The sequence below is a fragment of the Betta splendens genome, chromosome 12 (assembly GCF_900634795.4).
Source record: "Betta splendens chromosome 12, fBetSpl5.4, whole genome shotgun sequence".
Taxonomy (NCBI): domain Eukaryota; kingdom Metazoa; phylum Chordata; class Actinopteri; order Anabantiformes; family Osphronemidae; genus Betta; species Betta splendens.
This window is the reverse complement of record NC_040892.2, coordinates 11656101-11671350: the sequence shown is the minus strand read 5'-3', so window position 1 is coordinate 11671350 and position 15250 is coordinate 11656101. Positions and strand designations below refer to the sequence as shown.

The 15250-nt window shown below is 43.7% G+C and overlaps 1 protein-coding gene across 3 annotated transcripts; it reads left to right on the top strand.

Annotated features, from left to right (window-relative positions):
- Nucleotides 1-180: 180 nt before the first annotated feature.
- Nucleotides 181-14750, top strand: ythdc2 (YTH domain containing 2). 3 transcript variants are annotated; one of them, XM_029169738.3, is made up of 32 exons: nucleotides 186-372; nucleotides 839-992; nucleotides 1126-1216; nucleotides 2225-2421; nucleotides 2766-2980; nucleotides 3244-3410; nucleotides 4284-4386; nucleotides 4850-5006; nucleotides 5289-5396; nucleotides 5486-5634; nucleotides 5977-6112; nucleotides 6200-6326; nucleotides 6671-6736; nucleotides 6926-7104; nucleotides 7706-7802; nucleotides 8332-8419; nucleotides 8562-8642; nucleotides 8724-8806; nucleotides 9156-9261; nucleotides 9703-9822; nucleotides 9900-10172; nucleotides 10296-10422; nucleotides 10529-10734; nucleotides 11202-11388; nucleotides 11569-11660; nucleotides 11935-12054; nucleotides 12402-12544; nucleotides 12854-13007; nucleotides 13126-13335; nucleotides 13420-13602; nucleotides 14354-14409; nucleotides 14523-14750. In XM_029169738.3, exons 2-32 carry the CDS (start codon nucleotides 845-847, stop codon nucleotides 14530-14532), a joined length of 4179 nt encoding a protein of 1392 aa, XP_029025571.1. In that variant the 5' UTR covers nucleotides 186-372; nucleotides 839-844; the 3' UTR covers nucleotides 14533-14750. The 3 variants fall into 3 exon arrangements, with proteins under 3 accessions (XP_029025573.1, XP_029025571.1, XP_029025572.1); XM_029169739.3 differs by having other exon boundaries at nucleotides 187-372; nucleotides 13129-13335; XM_029169740.3 differs by lacking the exons at nucleotides 13420-13602; nucleotides 14354-14409; nucleotides 14523-14750 and having other exon boundaries at nucleotides 181-372; nucleotides 12854-13036; nucleotides 13129-13269.
- Nucleotides 14751-15250: the final 500 nt, after the last annotated feature.

The following is a 15250-nucleotide window of genomic DNA, read 5'->3' as shown; positions in this document are numbered from 1 at the left end:
TGGTGTGGAAATTCGCCAGAGGAAATAAACTTAATTCAGGGTGAGAAAAATTATCAGATGGTTAGAGATGGAGCAAGAACTGTAGAGGCAGCAGTCCGCCGAGGCGTCCAGTGAGACAAACAAAAAAGAAGAAGAAGAAGACGAAGACGAAGACGCGGAGGAAAACGAAGAAGAAGAACCTGACGCAGACCCGGTGTGTTTGGTAGTTGTCCACAGAGCCCGTACGTTGTCAGGCAGAACACAGTAGTTTTGCCTTGGGAACTAGCTTCTGGTTGTTCACGCTAGCTTCCACCTAGCTTAACTTAGCTTAAGTTAGCTGCCGCGTTAACGTCCTTGTTTTGAGAGCGAAGCTGCTCATCTCTGCTCGCTGAGGTAAGTTGTCCCACTGGATGCTCCTCATCCTACATGTAGCCACACGGCACCAGGCGCTGCCTGCTCGCTTTCGTTTCTTGTGAAAACTGAAGCGTTCCTGCACAGAGCCAGATAAGAGGAAGAGCCTGAACTGGAGGAGAACTAAATGCAGACCAGCCAACTAGGGACTGTTGTCTGTCAGAAACCTTTAATAACTTGCAAACATTTTTACAACATCCCAACATTTTACTACTATTACATTTGCTGACACATTGACGGTTCACTTTATTTTACAATTGCCTACTATGCAGTAACGTGACTATGTACTACCTACCTACTACTAGGTATATTACTACTATATACTTTACAGCATGAAGCATAGTCACGCTCCTTGACTCACATTCCAAGAAGTGGGTGATTGTAGAAGATTGTTTGTTCATCTGATGAATGGTGTGACCCATCACTGTTTACTGTGTTTGTGTTGCAGTGCACCATGCTGAATACGACCTCACAGAAAGTAGCCAGGAGCCACAAGACATCACGCTCTGCTCAACATGGCCCCAAGGAAATTCATATAGATGAAGAAGTCAAGATATCAGTAAACCTCTCTCTGGAGAGGTTCTGCTACAGCGAGCAAAAAGGTATCGGTCGTTCTAGTTGTTGTTGCTTGGTCAGTTGAACTGTTGTGATTTCTGCTTGTACAGTGAAAGGAGAAACCCAAGGGTTTGTGGTTTTGTTTCAGTGAGTCAATGTTTCCCTTTCCTCATCACACAGAAATGCAGTTCCCCTCCTCCTTATCCAGCACTGAGAGGGCTTTCATTCACCGAATGGCACAGTCTCTGGGTTACATTTCTAAGAGCCAAGGGTAAGATCTACTGCTACGCCCTGTGTTCCTCAAGTCTCTGTCTGTCACTTTATAATGGATGAGTTATCATGGATGTGTGATGTATTACTGGTTTGGAAATTAATTTTAAAATCGGTACAAATGGGAGCTCAAAAGCATTGCATTCATGTGCAGAAAGACATATGAAACAGAACAATTTCATTCAACTTCATTCCCAATAATCTTCCAGTAAATAAAAGAAGAAGGCACTAGTGTGCACGCTGTGCAGGCTCAACACCCAGAGTTTCCCAGGATTTACTCAGAATGTAGATGTCATATGTTCATATACGTATTGTTCTGAACAATACACTGCACTGCTCACGCAGTGCAGTTGCCCTGTACAGGAGGGGACAAACTCTTCCTGTGAGATAAGTCTTTTCTCCTGTTATAGTTAACTCTATAACTCTTATAGTACAAACAAAAGAATTCCAAAATTTCACACATGCACATGCTTTGCACATATTACCTATCTGGTAAAGAACCACGTGCCTCATGAGTGTTTGTCATTTTCTCTAATGTATTTAAATATATGAAGCAACAGCAGATTTATTTTTTCTTTAATATTTTTTCATTATAGCTATAACTGATCATATTAGAGAGGAAATTATAGATATGTGCTTTTGATTCCTTTGGCAACTGTGTTTTCTGTATTTGACCTGTTCTCGTGGTTGAGCAGTGGGCTACCACGCAGTGGCGCTAATAAACAAATTTGCAATCTTTAAGTCATTAACTTCCATCCTTTAGGTGTAATGTTAGTTGTTACCATTTGTGTTTCCAACAGTTGGAACCTGGGATGTTAGGGCAAATAGATTGCTTCAGTTATGGCATTTCTCGTGTCTTCTCAGCTTTAGCTAAACTAGTGAGACTCCTTAACATAAAAAAATGTGTTTCAAGTATTTCAAACAGATAGATCTGGACATGTTTTGCGTCTTGTTCATGGCATTTGATGAATGTAGGACCCAACAGGTTTGATGTCTGTTTCTCTTACAGGAAGGGATCAAATCGCTTTCTCACCATTAGGAAGAAAGACGGCTCAGAGAAACCCAAGTCCACCATGCAGCTTGTACTCTCCCACAACTCCCTAAATTCTGTCCGCAGCTTGCTTCAGAGGTTTCCCATCACCAGTAAGGAGCACACAGACATGCAGCTCAACAGGAAAAGTGTCATGTCTGGAGGTGGAAAACATGGTCAGTATCTCTGTGTGTTTACATGAACTCTCTTCTACCTCTAAATTAAACATTGTTGTCACATTAGTTTGTTATTATTTATTTATTTTATACTTTAACAAACACTAATGAAAATGGTGAAAACTACACTGATCTGAATAAATATGCAGGTAAAGCGATGGGCAGGGGTCACATGCTGTTCCAGTTATACATCAGTCAGTTTGTTAAATAGAGAATATTGAATTACAGTAGTAACTGTTTGGACACAGATACAAACAAGTATGTCTGTATCCAGTCATTTTAAAACACCGACCACGTCACTATTCAGAAAACGTGGCAATGACTGACACGTTTTTGCTTTGCAGCTGCACCCTTCGATAACAGCTTTGACAGCAGTAGGGCGAGTGGGCGCCTAAACAGTGGCATCCCCATGGTGCCCGAGAGGAGGAGTGCGTCAGAACTGGACAGCTTCTGGTCCTCCCTGCCAGTCCGCGAGTGCCAGGGGGAGGTCCTCCAGTGCATTCGAGAAAACAGAGTGGTGCTGGTGGTGGGAGAGACCGGTTGTGGAAAAACTACACAGGTAATTTTGTCTTGCATTATTCAGTTATGTAAATTGAAACCTGAAGTTTTCACAAGTACTATAAAAAGTTTGGAAACCGTCTATTTTCATTTTAGTCCATTATTGATTCTACTAACAAATATATTCTCAATACAGACGTCAAAAGATGCTTAGTTTGATCATACCTGAACTCTTTTTTTCTTTATTGTAATCAAGCTCCGTTCTACATGAGTACTATCCTTCTCATGCTCACAACAGTAACGCTCTGTCACTGTGCTGTACAGATCCCACAGTTCCTACTTGATGAGTGCTGCAGAAATAGAGAGCCCTGCAGAATCATCTGCACTCAGCCAAGACGCCTGGCGGCCATAGCTGTGGCTGAGAGGGTGGCAGCAGAAAGAGGGGAGACTGTGGGTCAGACTGTGGGCTATCACATCCGACTGGAGAGCAGGTGGGTTATAGAGCTGTTCAACACTTAAAGTCAAGAACTGTTTTTTATAGAGATGTGTTTTATAATGCAGTCATCTTCAGAGTAATGTAATACGTACACCACGTTATTGAATTTAAAAGGCAGTGACTAAGACTCTTAGCTTTAATTCTGTGACATTAACCAGTCAGGATTTACAACCATTTACATGCACTACTCACATTCAGCATCTGGCTGACAAGCAGCTTTGTGGCCAGATGTGACCTTTATTTCGTCATGAAGTAGCGACAAATGAAGCAGGTGGTTTGAGCTTTCCTTTGGTATTTGTTACTTGTTCACTGGATCTCTCATATTCTAATATAGTGTCTTCGCAACTGAAAGTGGCCCTTAAGCTAAAATATCTCAATAGACCCATTTGAAATAATAGAGGTTGGCCAATAAAAAAAAATGACAGCAGAATTCTGTAGAATTTGAATCAGAGGTTGTTGCGGCCTTTAAGGAGGTAGATGGTTCACTACGAGCATCAAACAGGCAGAGGTGGCCTCAAGGCCATCCTGCCTAACAGCTAAACGTTTGAATGATATGTCACAATAATGTAGCCAACATGTGGCTGTTTGAGAAGAGATCTCAGCTCTCAACAACAATGCTTCTATAATGTTATGTAAAGAACCACAAGCCATTGTTTTAATCGTGGAATCGCTGATGTTAGCACCTCCAGGAAAGGAGAATATTTATTAAGGCCAAATGCCTTTGATTTTGAGTGCAGTGTGGTGGTAAAGGTTTCCTGCAGTGGTTGAATATCTTGCTTTGTAAAAACTGGGTTTTGGATCCAATTTCTTATAACAGGACCTGCTGCAATGAACTATATTGTGATAGTGATTGACTGTGAATCCTCAGGGTCTCTCCAAAAACTCTGCTGACCTTCTGCACCACTGGAGTCTTCCTTAGAACCTTGATGGCTGGAGATGCTAGCCTGACAACGGTCACACATGTGATTGTGGTAAGCTGTAATGTTAAACCACACACAGACCCAGCTTAACTGAACAACTCACACGCTGGCGGAAAGTTTGGAAGCAGCGTTTGGTTTCTCTTTTTGTGTGAAAAGCTTAAATCCAGTGTCACTTCTGTGAACATGCAGCAGTGACACCAGCAGCTAATAATAATATAAGGATATGATGGTGGTAGTACTGGGCATTTGTTGTTACATATGTGTGTTGGTTGGAAGCCCAGACCTTGAAGCGTGCAGATGCGTTTGCAGGCTGGTAGTTAAACTCCCATATTTCAGTCAGGCTGGGGGGGACACATCAGGGGCCATGCTGGTGGCCGCCACCATGTGGTTGCTCTATTTTAATAGCTACTGTGTTATTGGAGCCCCAGAATACTTCAGACAACAGTCTTAGTGGTGCGTTAACTTCATCTTTAATGATCATAGTTTAACTCTATGCCTGCTTGCTTTTTAACAGGATGAGGTGCATGAGCGTGATGGTTTGACCGACTTCCTGCTCACTAAGATGAGGGATGTTCTTCAGACGATCCCTTCACTGAAGCTGATCCTGTCCAGTGCAGCTCTAGACATCGACCTGTTCCTTCAGTACTTTGGCTGCTGCCCCGTTGTGCATCGTATGTCTGTACATTCCGTAAACTAAATAATTAATGTATCGCTGTCACGGTGATGATTCGTTTGATTCTTAGCTATACAGTGTTTTGTGTGTTTTTACTCATGGGAAATGTTTATTTTTCAATTTGGTTTTGTAAACATGTTTTAAATATATCTGAGCTTTTTAAAATCTTGTATTTAAATACGGGACGATTAGCTAAATTCTACTCAGGTGTTATTTTAAACACCATTATAATTTAGTTTGACATTAATGCACTCATTAATGCAGTTTTCATTCTTTTTAGTCAGAGGAAGACAGTTTGACGTGCAGGAGCTCTTCCTGGAGGACATTTTGAGGTTAACAGACTTTACCAGTAAAGCCATGAGGAAGTGCCAGGAAGAGATAACAGGAAGTATGATGGTTCTATTCATTAGTTCACTGATCAAACGAATAAGGAAATCGGGTCTAAGTGTCTTCATCTGTTTGTGTATGAAACGTCAGAGGAGAAGAAGAAACGTCTGACTGAGTGGTGTGAGGCCGTGGAGAACCGGTATGTTGGGAAGAACCAAAGCAGCCCCGTGTCCGTCCAATCCCATGCTGAACTGTCCAGCAGCTCCCAGGACAGAGGAACGAGCAGCTACGATGAGCTGGTGAACCAACACACACACACACACACACACACACACACACACACACACACACACACACACACACACACACACACACACACACACACACACACACACTGAATACAAAGACCATACAAAGTTTAGTATTAAGCGCCAACCACACATGCGTTACTGCTTTTCATCCATCTTGTCTAAGCTTTAAGGACTGCAGCTGTAGTTTGTGTCAGATTGATTCTGTCCTGTTTATTAAACTTCAGCCTTTCCTCATTGTTTGGAACTAATCACCACAGTTGCTCAATGACAAGTCTCTGTCTCTGTCATGTCATCTTGTTCATTCTTTATTTTTATATTCCTGTATAACAGAATGAAAACCTCTCCGAACAGCTGGAGCCGTGGCTGCAGAAGGAAATGGACTCATGCATTTCTAATATTTTCCTTAATGAAGATCAGGATGCGTTTATTCAGCTTTTCAACCTGATACTTAATGAAAGCGTTAACGGTATATAATACTTTACTGTCAGAGCAATGATCACAACCAACTCAGAATTAAGTTTTTATGACAACGTGCGTGTGTTCTTGCATCTAGTGGACTATAAGCACAGTGAGACCGGGGCCACTCCTCTGATGGTGGCAGCAGCTCGAGGCTTCCTTACAGAAATGGAGCAACTGCTTAGCATGGGAGCTGACACCAACACCAAGGCCTCCAATGGATGGTGGGATGTTTTTATAGAAATCTAGCCATTATCTGTATTAGAAGTGTTTCAGACTCAGAGAGGCCAGGGTGTGTAGGCTAATGGTTCAGGACATTCATAGATTCACAGATCTTATGTTAATGTGCTTATTAGTTGACTGATTTACTGGTAATCATTAACATTACCTGCACTTTGTCCTGAGAGGCTTTTCTAATTTGGGTTCATTCACTTAGGCTGAAAAAGGAAATCTAAGTCATTCGAATATGTGACAAAGGTTCATAATATGGCCACTTTACTGATGATGTAATGGTGATGTCAAGCTGTAAGATGTGTGGCTGCATTGAGCTTTCTTGGTCTTGTTTTAGGACGGCCTTGACATTTGCCAAACATTTCCAGCAGATGAACGCTGTGGATCTTCTCCGATCATCCATGTGAGTTGTAAAGTTTCACTACATCACATGTTTACAGCCCATTTCAAGCACGAGAGGGGCACGTTTTAACTGCTCCAACCGTAGTTTGTAGCAGATCAGCATACAGAAGGTGCAGCCCTACAATAAGGTAATGTCCACATGCAAAAGCTTTGTAGAGCTGCAGCGAATGGACTTGTGGTTGTTTTTTAGTCCCCTGAGAGAAGTTGGTCTCCTGGACGAGTCTGCTCTGCTACAGTGTGAGAGCACAGAGCTGACGGCTGAAGACCAGGACATGCTCAAACTGTATCATCAAAGCTTTGACGATGAGTGGGTGGACCTGGACCTCATCATGCATCTGCTGCAACACATCTTCTCCACCACCAACGACGGTGAGCTTCAACACTCGCAGCAGTTGGTTTCTCATGCTTTGCTATTTGACTCAACAACACACACATACAGTACAGACTCACTTTCCAAACAATTTCCCAGCTGATTCTGATTCTGTTATTATTAAAGTTTTATAAGCGAGTGACCACTTTCACTTTTAACATGTTTAACATGTGTCACATGAAAAGATCAGTTTTGCCATCAGCCTCCAAACAATAATCCAAAATAAAAACTCATATTTGAGAAATTTCTCTCACCTTTAGCACAGAAGTTGCTCTTAAATCACAATCACAGCTTTGAGCCTTGTATTAGTCTGTAGAATTTCTAGTTGTACCTAATGGAGCTTCAGACTAAACGGGAACATGTGTGAACTATCGTCTTCAGGCCTCCACATCGATGCTGTGTGGCTGTAGTCAGGCCTTTGGCTCATTCCAAATCTCTTGTTTGGCCTTGCTTTTTAAGTCTTCTGTCTTTTCACTTGGAGCGGTTGTTCTTCAAAAGCAGTAGTTTTATTCCTACTGAAAAAGCTTTGGAGCATTTTTTCTTATTTATTTGTGACATAATTCAAACAGTAGTAATCATATAATATGGGCTTTTCTACAGGTGCTGTCCTGATTTTTCTCCCTGGATATGATGAAATAGTGGCACTTAGAGACCGCATCTTGTACGATAATAAGCAATTCTCCACCTGTTCTGAAAGGTAAAGTGTTTCTTTTATATTTCTGTCATGAGACATATTAGCTGGATGGATGACTGCCTGCCAGTTCCCAGCCCTAGTCTTTGATCCCTGCCAATCATGGGCTCAGCCTCAGGAAAGCAAAGCACAAAGGAAACTGAAAGAAGCATTAGACTTTAAATTCTCAAGTGCTGAATGTAGCTAAACGCATGTGTTTAAAATATGCAGAAGCTACTGAAGTAGTTGAAAATAAGGACCGTCATGGTGACACTGTCACACCAGGCCTGAGGAGTTCTGTTTGTATTTCAGAGACTTTTCTCTGCAATTGGTACATTCCCCAATTTTCAGTGTTTATGAACAGTGAACACACACACAGAACTGAAAACCAGGCCCAGTGTGGAACACTGGAATAAGAAATAGTTCATAGTAAATTCTTTAAACAAATGTGGTAGCTCCACCCTTCGCCTCTGTTCTCTGAGCAGGTGTTCAGATCACATTTGCCACAGGAAGCTCTGTTGTGCATCTTCTTATACTGAGGCGTGTTGTGTTGCAGCTACCAGGTGTTCACTCTACATTCAAGCATGCAGACCAAGGATCAGAAGAAAGCCATGAAGACCTCTCCACCCGGTGTCAGGAAGATAGTAAGTCACTGCTGTCACTAATGGTCATGATTTATCTTCACACAGACAATGCATTCAGTCTAACATTGCCTTTAACTGCTGGTGCACCCATTTGCATCAGGATTTTGAATCATTGTGTCAACTCTTAAACTCTTCTTTTTAGATTTTATCTACCAACATTGCTGAAACCAGCATCACCATCAATGATGTGGTCTTTGTTATTGACTCAGGGAAGGTTAAGGAGGTACAGTTCCTGTTGATACACGACAGAAAAACAGAAAGGAATAACTAGATATGGTTATAAGTTGTGTTCTTTATTTCACAGAAATCCTTTGATACGGTCAGTCACGCATCTATGTTGAAGAGTGTTTGGATCTCAAAAGCAAGTGCCCTGCAAAGGAAGGGACGGTGAGTGGAACAAGGAGCAACAGAAGTAATGTTTCCAGTGGTTCCTATATGATCTGTACAAAATGCAGTGACATACTAAAGCAAGTTGCTATTGGGGCGTGGCGCTGAATTTCATTGGCAACACGTCGCAATAGCAACTGGCCTGAAGAAGCTGTAATTAAGGACTTGGTATCAAAAGCTGCTTTGTTGTTCAGTTTGTTGGAACCAGCTGGAAATATTAGTTGTTCAGCTACTTATAATCTTCTTGTTTGATCGGTCAGTGTCACTGCCAGCTGCACCAAATGTGACAAGAGAGTTGAATGCAAGCATGATTCTAATGCATTCTCTGGACTGTGCCACGTGTTGTTAGGGCGGGACGCTGCAGACCAGGTATCTGCTTCCACCTCTTCAGTCGGCTCAGGTTCACCAACATGCTGGAATACCAGGTCCCACAGCTTCTGCGGATGCCGCTACAGGTAGAGCTGCTATGATCCTCCTCTGTACTGCAAATGAATGAATGAATGTCAGAATTTAGAGTTTTTTCTTAAGATGGTACAACTTTATATTTACAATGCAACATTGGTGCTAGTGGTGAGTTTGTTACTGCGTTTACAGCCACACCGTGTGGTGGTTAGCCTTAGTCCTTAGCTGCTAGCTTCAAGTTCTAATGGTGGTGAAGTACAGAACCACTGCCACATCTGTGTTGACAGCAGCACATAATGTAATGCATATATATTACTGATCAGATTATCCTCATGAAATTGTTGAGGTTTCTCACCACCCTGCACTGATGATGAGGAGAGCCTCCTTTAAACACAGGCTTCATGTTCAAGTTTGCCAAAACAGAAGAGCAGCTTGTATTTGTAGTGCTGAATGCAGCCTGTGACCTAAACAAACCCCTGCTGTTGTCCGTGCAGGAGCTCTGTCTGCAGACCAAACTGCTGGCTCCCTCCTTCTCTACAGTGGCAGAATTTCTGTCCAAAGCGCCTCAGCCTCCTCCTGTGCACGCCGTCAGGAACGCTGTGCACATGCTGAAGGTAACCAGCTCCAACACGTCGTACTCGATCCATGCACATTTGACAGTACATGCCCACTCAGTCAGGATTCTCTTCAGACCATAGGTGCTATGGACCAGCATGAAGCCCTGACCGATCTGGGCTACCACTTAGCGGATCTGCCAGTAGAGCCTCATCTAGGCAAGATGGTGCTTTGTGCTGTTGTGCTCAAGTGTCTGGACCCTATTCTCACTATTGCCTGTACGCTGGCCTATCGAGACCCCTTCATCATTCCTGTCAACAGCTCTCAAAAACGAGCTGCTCTGCAGTGTCGCACACGCTTCTCGTCCAACACTTTCAGTGACCACATGGCCCTGTTGAGAGCCTTCCAGGTACGTAGACCACCATCACCCTGGGGTTAACTTCTATATAAAAAGTGATTTGAAGGTTCCTGACCTACACATCAGGTGACTGTCTGACATGATGCACATTGAGGTGATACGTTGGTTCCCCAGGCCTGGCAGAAGGCCCGCACTGACGGCTGGGAGAAACCTTTCTGTGAGAAGAACTTTCTGTCCCAAGGCACCATGGACATGATACTTGGCATGAGGACACAGCTGCTGGGACAGCTCCGTGCTATCGGTCAGGTCCACTTCGCTTTTCCCTGCGAAGCATTTTGCTTCACTATCACCATCCATCTGTAGGAGCGTCTACTATTTCTGAGGTGCACGTGTGTGTTTTCCCTTAGGTTTTGTGAGAGCTCGTGGAGGGAGCGACATCCGTGACGTGAACCTGAACTCGGAGAACTGGGCTATCGTTAAGGCGGCCCTGGTGGCTGGCATGTATCCTAATCTGGTCCATGTCAACCCAAAGACCTCCCTGTTGTCCTGTAAGAAAGAAAAGAAGGTCAACTTTCACCCCACGTCTGCCCTGAGCCCGTCCCAAGTTAAAGAGGTAGAAAAACAAATCACATCCTGTTCTAATTGATGAATTCCAAGGCATAAACATTTGCCTCTGCTTTAATGTGCCTTTACTCCAACCTGCTCTAACATCCTGCCATCTTAGCAGGTGTCGTCCCCCAGGACAGAGACCTGTTCTCCACCTAATGAGCTGACCTAAAAGAGATTCACTGTCCCAAACCAACATTTGTCAAACTGATCAAGTTAAATAAGGACTAAATTGGTCCAGTCCAAGATGTTACCAATTGCTTAATCATCCAGTGATCACAGACCATAATAAATTAGCTCAGCCCTCAGTCAGTGTGTCTGGACACAGTTTGACTGCCAGGTCCTACTACTAAGATCTACTAAGAATTCCTGCTACACTCTTCTGTATTCGACATACATTTTTGTTGTGTTATGTTATATTTTACTCCATATGCTCTGAGCACCTGAAGCAGCTGTTGTTGTGTTTCCCCTCAGAACGGCCCAGCGAAGGGGCAGGGCCTTCCCACAGACTGGCTGATCTACGATGAAATGAGCCGCGGCCACAGGATGGCCAGTGTCCGCTGCTGCTCCTTGGTGACTGCCGCCACCGTGGCCATATTTGGAGGATGCGTCGAGCTAAACGGCTGTGCTGTGCCAGAGCCTGCTGTTCCAAGACAAGCTGGTAAAGACATAGTGCATGAGTTAATGCTGTACCACTGTCCTACCCACACTTTGCTAGAACCTAACGGTTTCCAAATGTCATGCCTTTGCTATTGTTTCAGTGGATTTCTTGTGCAGTGCATTTGTGCATTTATCAGTGGTGAGGTGTTTAAGCACTTTGTCTTCTTGTCGTTTCCTTTAGACGGTCCACTGGATGACGTCAGTGACGATGAGACTGGGGACCTACAGGAGGTCAAGGTAGATGACTGGCTTGTCTTCAAACTGGATTCACAGGTGAGCGGAGATTTTAACATGGTTAAAACATAACCCATTTTAAAGGGGCATGAGCATATTATAATATATAATTTAGTATTGAGAAATAATCTCTTGTGTCATCGGTGGATTAGTTCATTATTTTGGTAAAGTGAGGTTTTTGCTCTAACCCTCTGTCGCCTCCTGAGCACAAAGCAGAACTTGTTTTGTGTTTTGACTTTTCTTGCTTTGCTTCTCATTTAAATTCATTTACTGTGGACATATTGGTCTAATGTTCTGACTGTGGAACCTTTAGTCTGCAGGGCTTCTGCTTCAACTGAGGCAAAAGTGGCAAAACTTTTTCATCAAGAGAATCCATAGTCCTTCAAAGCCGTGGACTCAGGAGGACGAAGCCATCATCCGGACACTGGTTTCTGTACGTCACCTCTGTTTTAACACCACACGTCTAATGTTGCCAGCGCAAAGCCTGGAACGTGGGAACTAGAGTAACACATGGCAGCACTGCTGTTGAACAATATATGCAAGCATGTCCTGATACTAATACTGTAGGTTAGTAAGAGGCTTACGGACAGCTGTCCTTATTAAATCATGACATTTTTGAGAGCAAAGAACTGTTTGTAGTAAAGCATTTGATAAAAATAAACTTACTACTCTGATGTAGCATATACAGTGAGGCTAATGAAGTGAGCACATGAGTGTGAGTGTGTGTGTTATATGTGGATGCCCTCTGACTCCGCTGCTTCCACTGCCACGTTCCATCAGGTGCTCACAGCCGAGGAACAGCGAGCCGGCCTGCAGCAGCCCCCAGGGATCGGCCAGCGGCCTCGGCCCATGTCATCAGAGGAGGGCTACCAGCCGTCAGTGAAAGGCTCCAGGAGTAAAGCCCAGCTGACCTCCCATGACAAGTATAACCGGCGCTATGAAGGGTTCACGCCTTTTACACAAGCTTCATAAAGACCAACAAAAGTAAACATGTCCCTACAGAACACGGTGTAGAAAACCGTACACAAGTCATCTGTAAACTACGTTAGGGGTTGCAGCAGTGCAGCAGGAGGACTGAGCCTGCTGATGTCAGGGAAGGAGGAAGTTCCCCTTCTTCACATGTCTAAATGTGAAACTCCTATGTGCTGCCTTAGTTCTCTGCTGTTTGTTGGTTAAAGGCCCGTGTTGTGGGCTGCACAGTTCTACTGCTCTCATCTTGATCCATCCTCTAGGACGCCGGTGACCTCACGTCTGTATCAGAGGAGACCACAGGACAGAGAAGAGCTGTCAGTGCCCAGAGCTCAGCTCCCTGGTGACTCACACTTCTCTGATTGCTTCTACTCAGAAAGTTCCTCTGACAGCCCCTCTCCCTGCTCGTCAGGAAAGGTACAGACAGTAACCTGCACATGAGACCCGTGGGTACACAGCCGTCTCTCACCATGGCTGTTCTATGTGACGGTTGACTTCATACGTGTTTGTGTTCCCTCTCCCCTTTTGTGCTCAGCAGGTTTCAAAGCCTGTGTCCCCTAAATGGTCCACTTCATCTGTGCGGTACTTTATTATGAAGAGCAGCAATGTCAGGAATATAGAAATTTCCCAGCAGAAAGGCATCTGGTCTACTACACCAAACAATGAGACAAGACTTGCGAAGGCCTTCCTGGAGAGTGATCTTGTTATTCTCATCTTCTCTGTTCAAGGCTCTGGACACTTCCAGGTAAGTCTGACAGGGGAGCAGTTAACCAAGATGTAATCTGTGGTCAAGTTAGATCACGTCTTAAAAAGCACCGATACTCCCCAGGGCTACGCACGCATGACGTCAGGCATCAGTCAGGAGGGCTGCCAGGACTGGGGCTTCATGGGACTGGGAGGAGTGTTCAACGTACAGTGGATCCATAAGGAGAGTCTATCTTTCCTGAGCAGCCAACACATCCATAATTCATGGAATGATAACAAGAAGGTGCAGATCAGCAGAGATGGACAGGTGCGTTATTTTGTGGTTCAGTGTCTGGCCCAGGGTCACGAACCAGGAGGTCTGGGACGAGGGAACAGGCAACAAACTATTATGTCAGCATAGGTTCTGTGCTAACTATACTAGGCTCCAGAGGTGGAGCGGTCAGCATCATGCTGGACAGAACAACCCACTAAAAGGGCTCAGGACTGTTAGGAGTATCAGTGTCCTGATAATCTGGCTGGTTCAACATGAAGGATGTCTAAACTAATAATAATAATAATAATTTGTCATATGTCATACATCCCCTGGGGGAGCAGTGGGCAGCCACACAGGGCACACAGGGCCAGGGAGCTAGTGTGGAGTGTCCTACTCAAGGACCTTTTGTTTATCTGGTCAATGTACTACCCACTGAGCTACCAGACCACACATCTTACATCTTTCTATAGGGATGAGCTTCACACATACTCGCATTATCAGAGTTATTCTAGTCTGTGGTTTAGCCTCAGACCATGAGGTTAGAGTCCTTTAACCAAGCACCACTCAGAGTCAGGAAATAGTGTGGTAGCATGTTGTTGTGTTCATTCAGCTTATTTTTTCAGGCAGCCTGTAAAGTTACTATGGCAGGATTCAGTGACGCTGTGTAGACATGTGCTCCTCTTAGCCTCCACAACTATGACGACACAAAACCGGTCGAAGAGTCTGGGACTCTGTCTGTGTCTCTCTAAAACTCTCTTAGCTACTCTATACTAACCAACACATTGTTTCAACTCATTTCATTTAGGAATTGGATCCCCAGGCAGGCAGCCGCTTGCTGTTACTGTGGAAGAGAGACTCCAAGTAAGATGTTGTTCAGCTTAACTCTGAGTTTCGTTTTTTTTTTCTGGTTAAATGCATTATTTGGATAGTGTCAGATTTATTTTGACTACGATTTTTCTGTTTGTCTATTACAGTACAACTTGATGAACACGAAAGGCGACCATATCATTCATTTGGAAGCAAGACTTCAGCTTGTTTCTCTCATAAATGTTTAACCTATTTAAATATTTGTTCAAATGTTTTGTTAGTAAATTTTAATGTGTTCATTATTGCTGCAATATGGTGAGAAAGAATTTTGTATTGTTGATTTGCGACGTTGTCACAACAGTGTTAATAAGATAATAAATTAAATAGTAATTTAACTTGGAAACCTGTTTCTCCATGTGTCCGTCCACCACTATCGCTCTGCTTCTAGCTGTTGTGGCCTTCAGGTTGTTGAGCCTGTTATGGAGCGTTCCCCCCGTCCTATGTGCTCTGAAACAACCCTATTGACTAGACATAGGTTACCAACATAATGCTCCACCACAGACTCAATAGGACACAACCCTACAGCTGTCGCCAAGATTTAATGGGGTTTAAATAAGAATAAGAATACATTTTTATCAGTCCCACTGTGGGGAAATTGTAGCTTTACAAAAGCTGAGTATTAGAAATGAACAAAGAAGAAAAACCTAAGCATTAGGTTTTACATTAAATGGTTGACACAGAGATTAAAGCTCCTTTACGCAGAGGCAGCCTCAGCCACTGATTGTAACAGCAGAATGCAGTGCCTGCGTAGTAAAACCACTGAAGCACAAGAATCATGATCTTTGGGAGCATCCGTGGGTCCACACATGTGGCTCATGGTCCTGAACATGCAGTA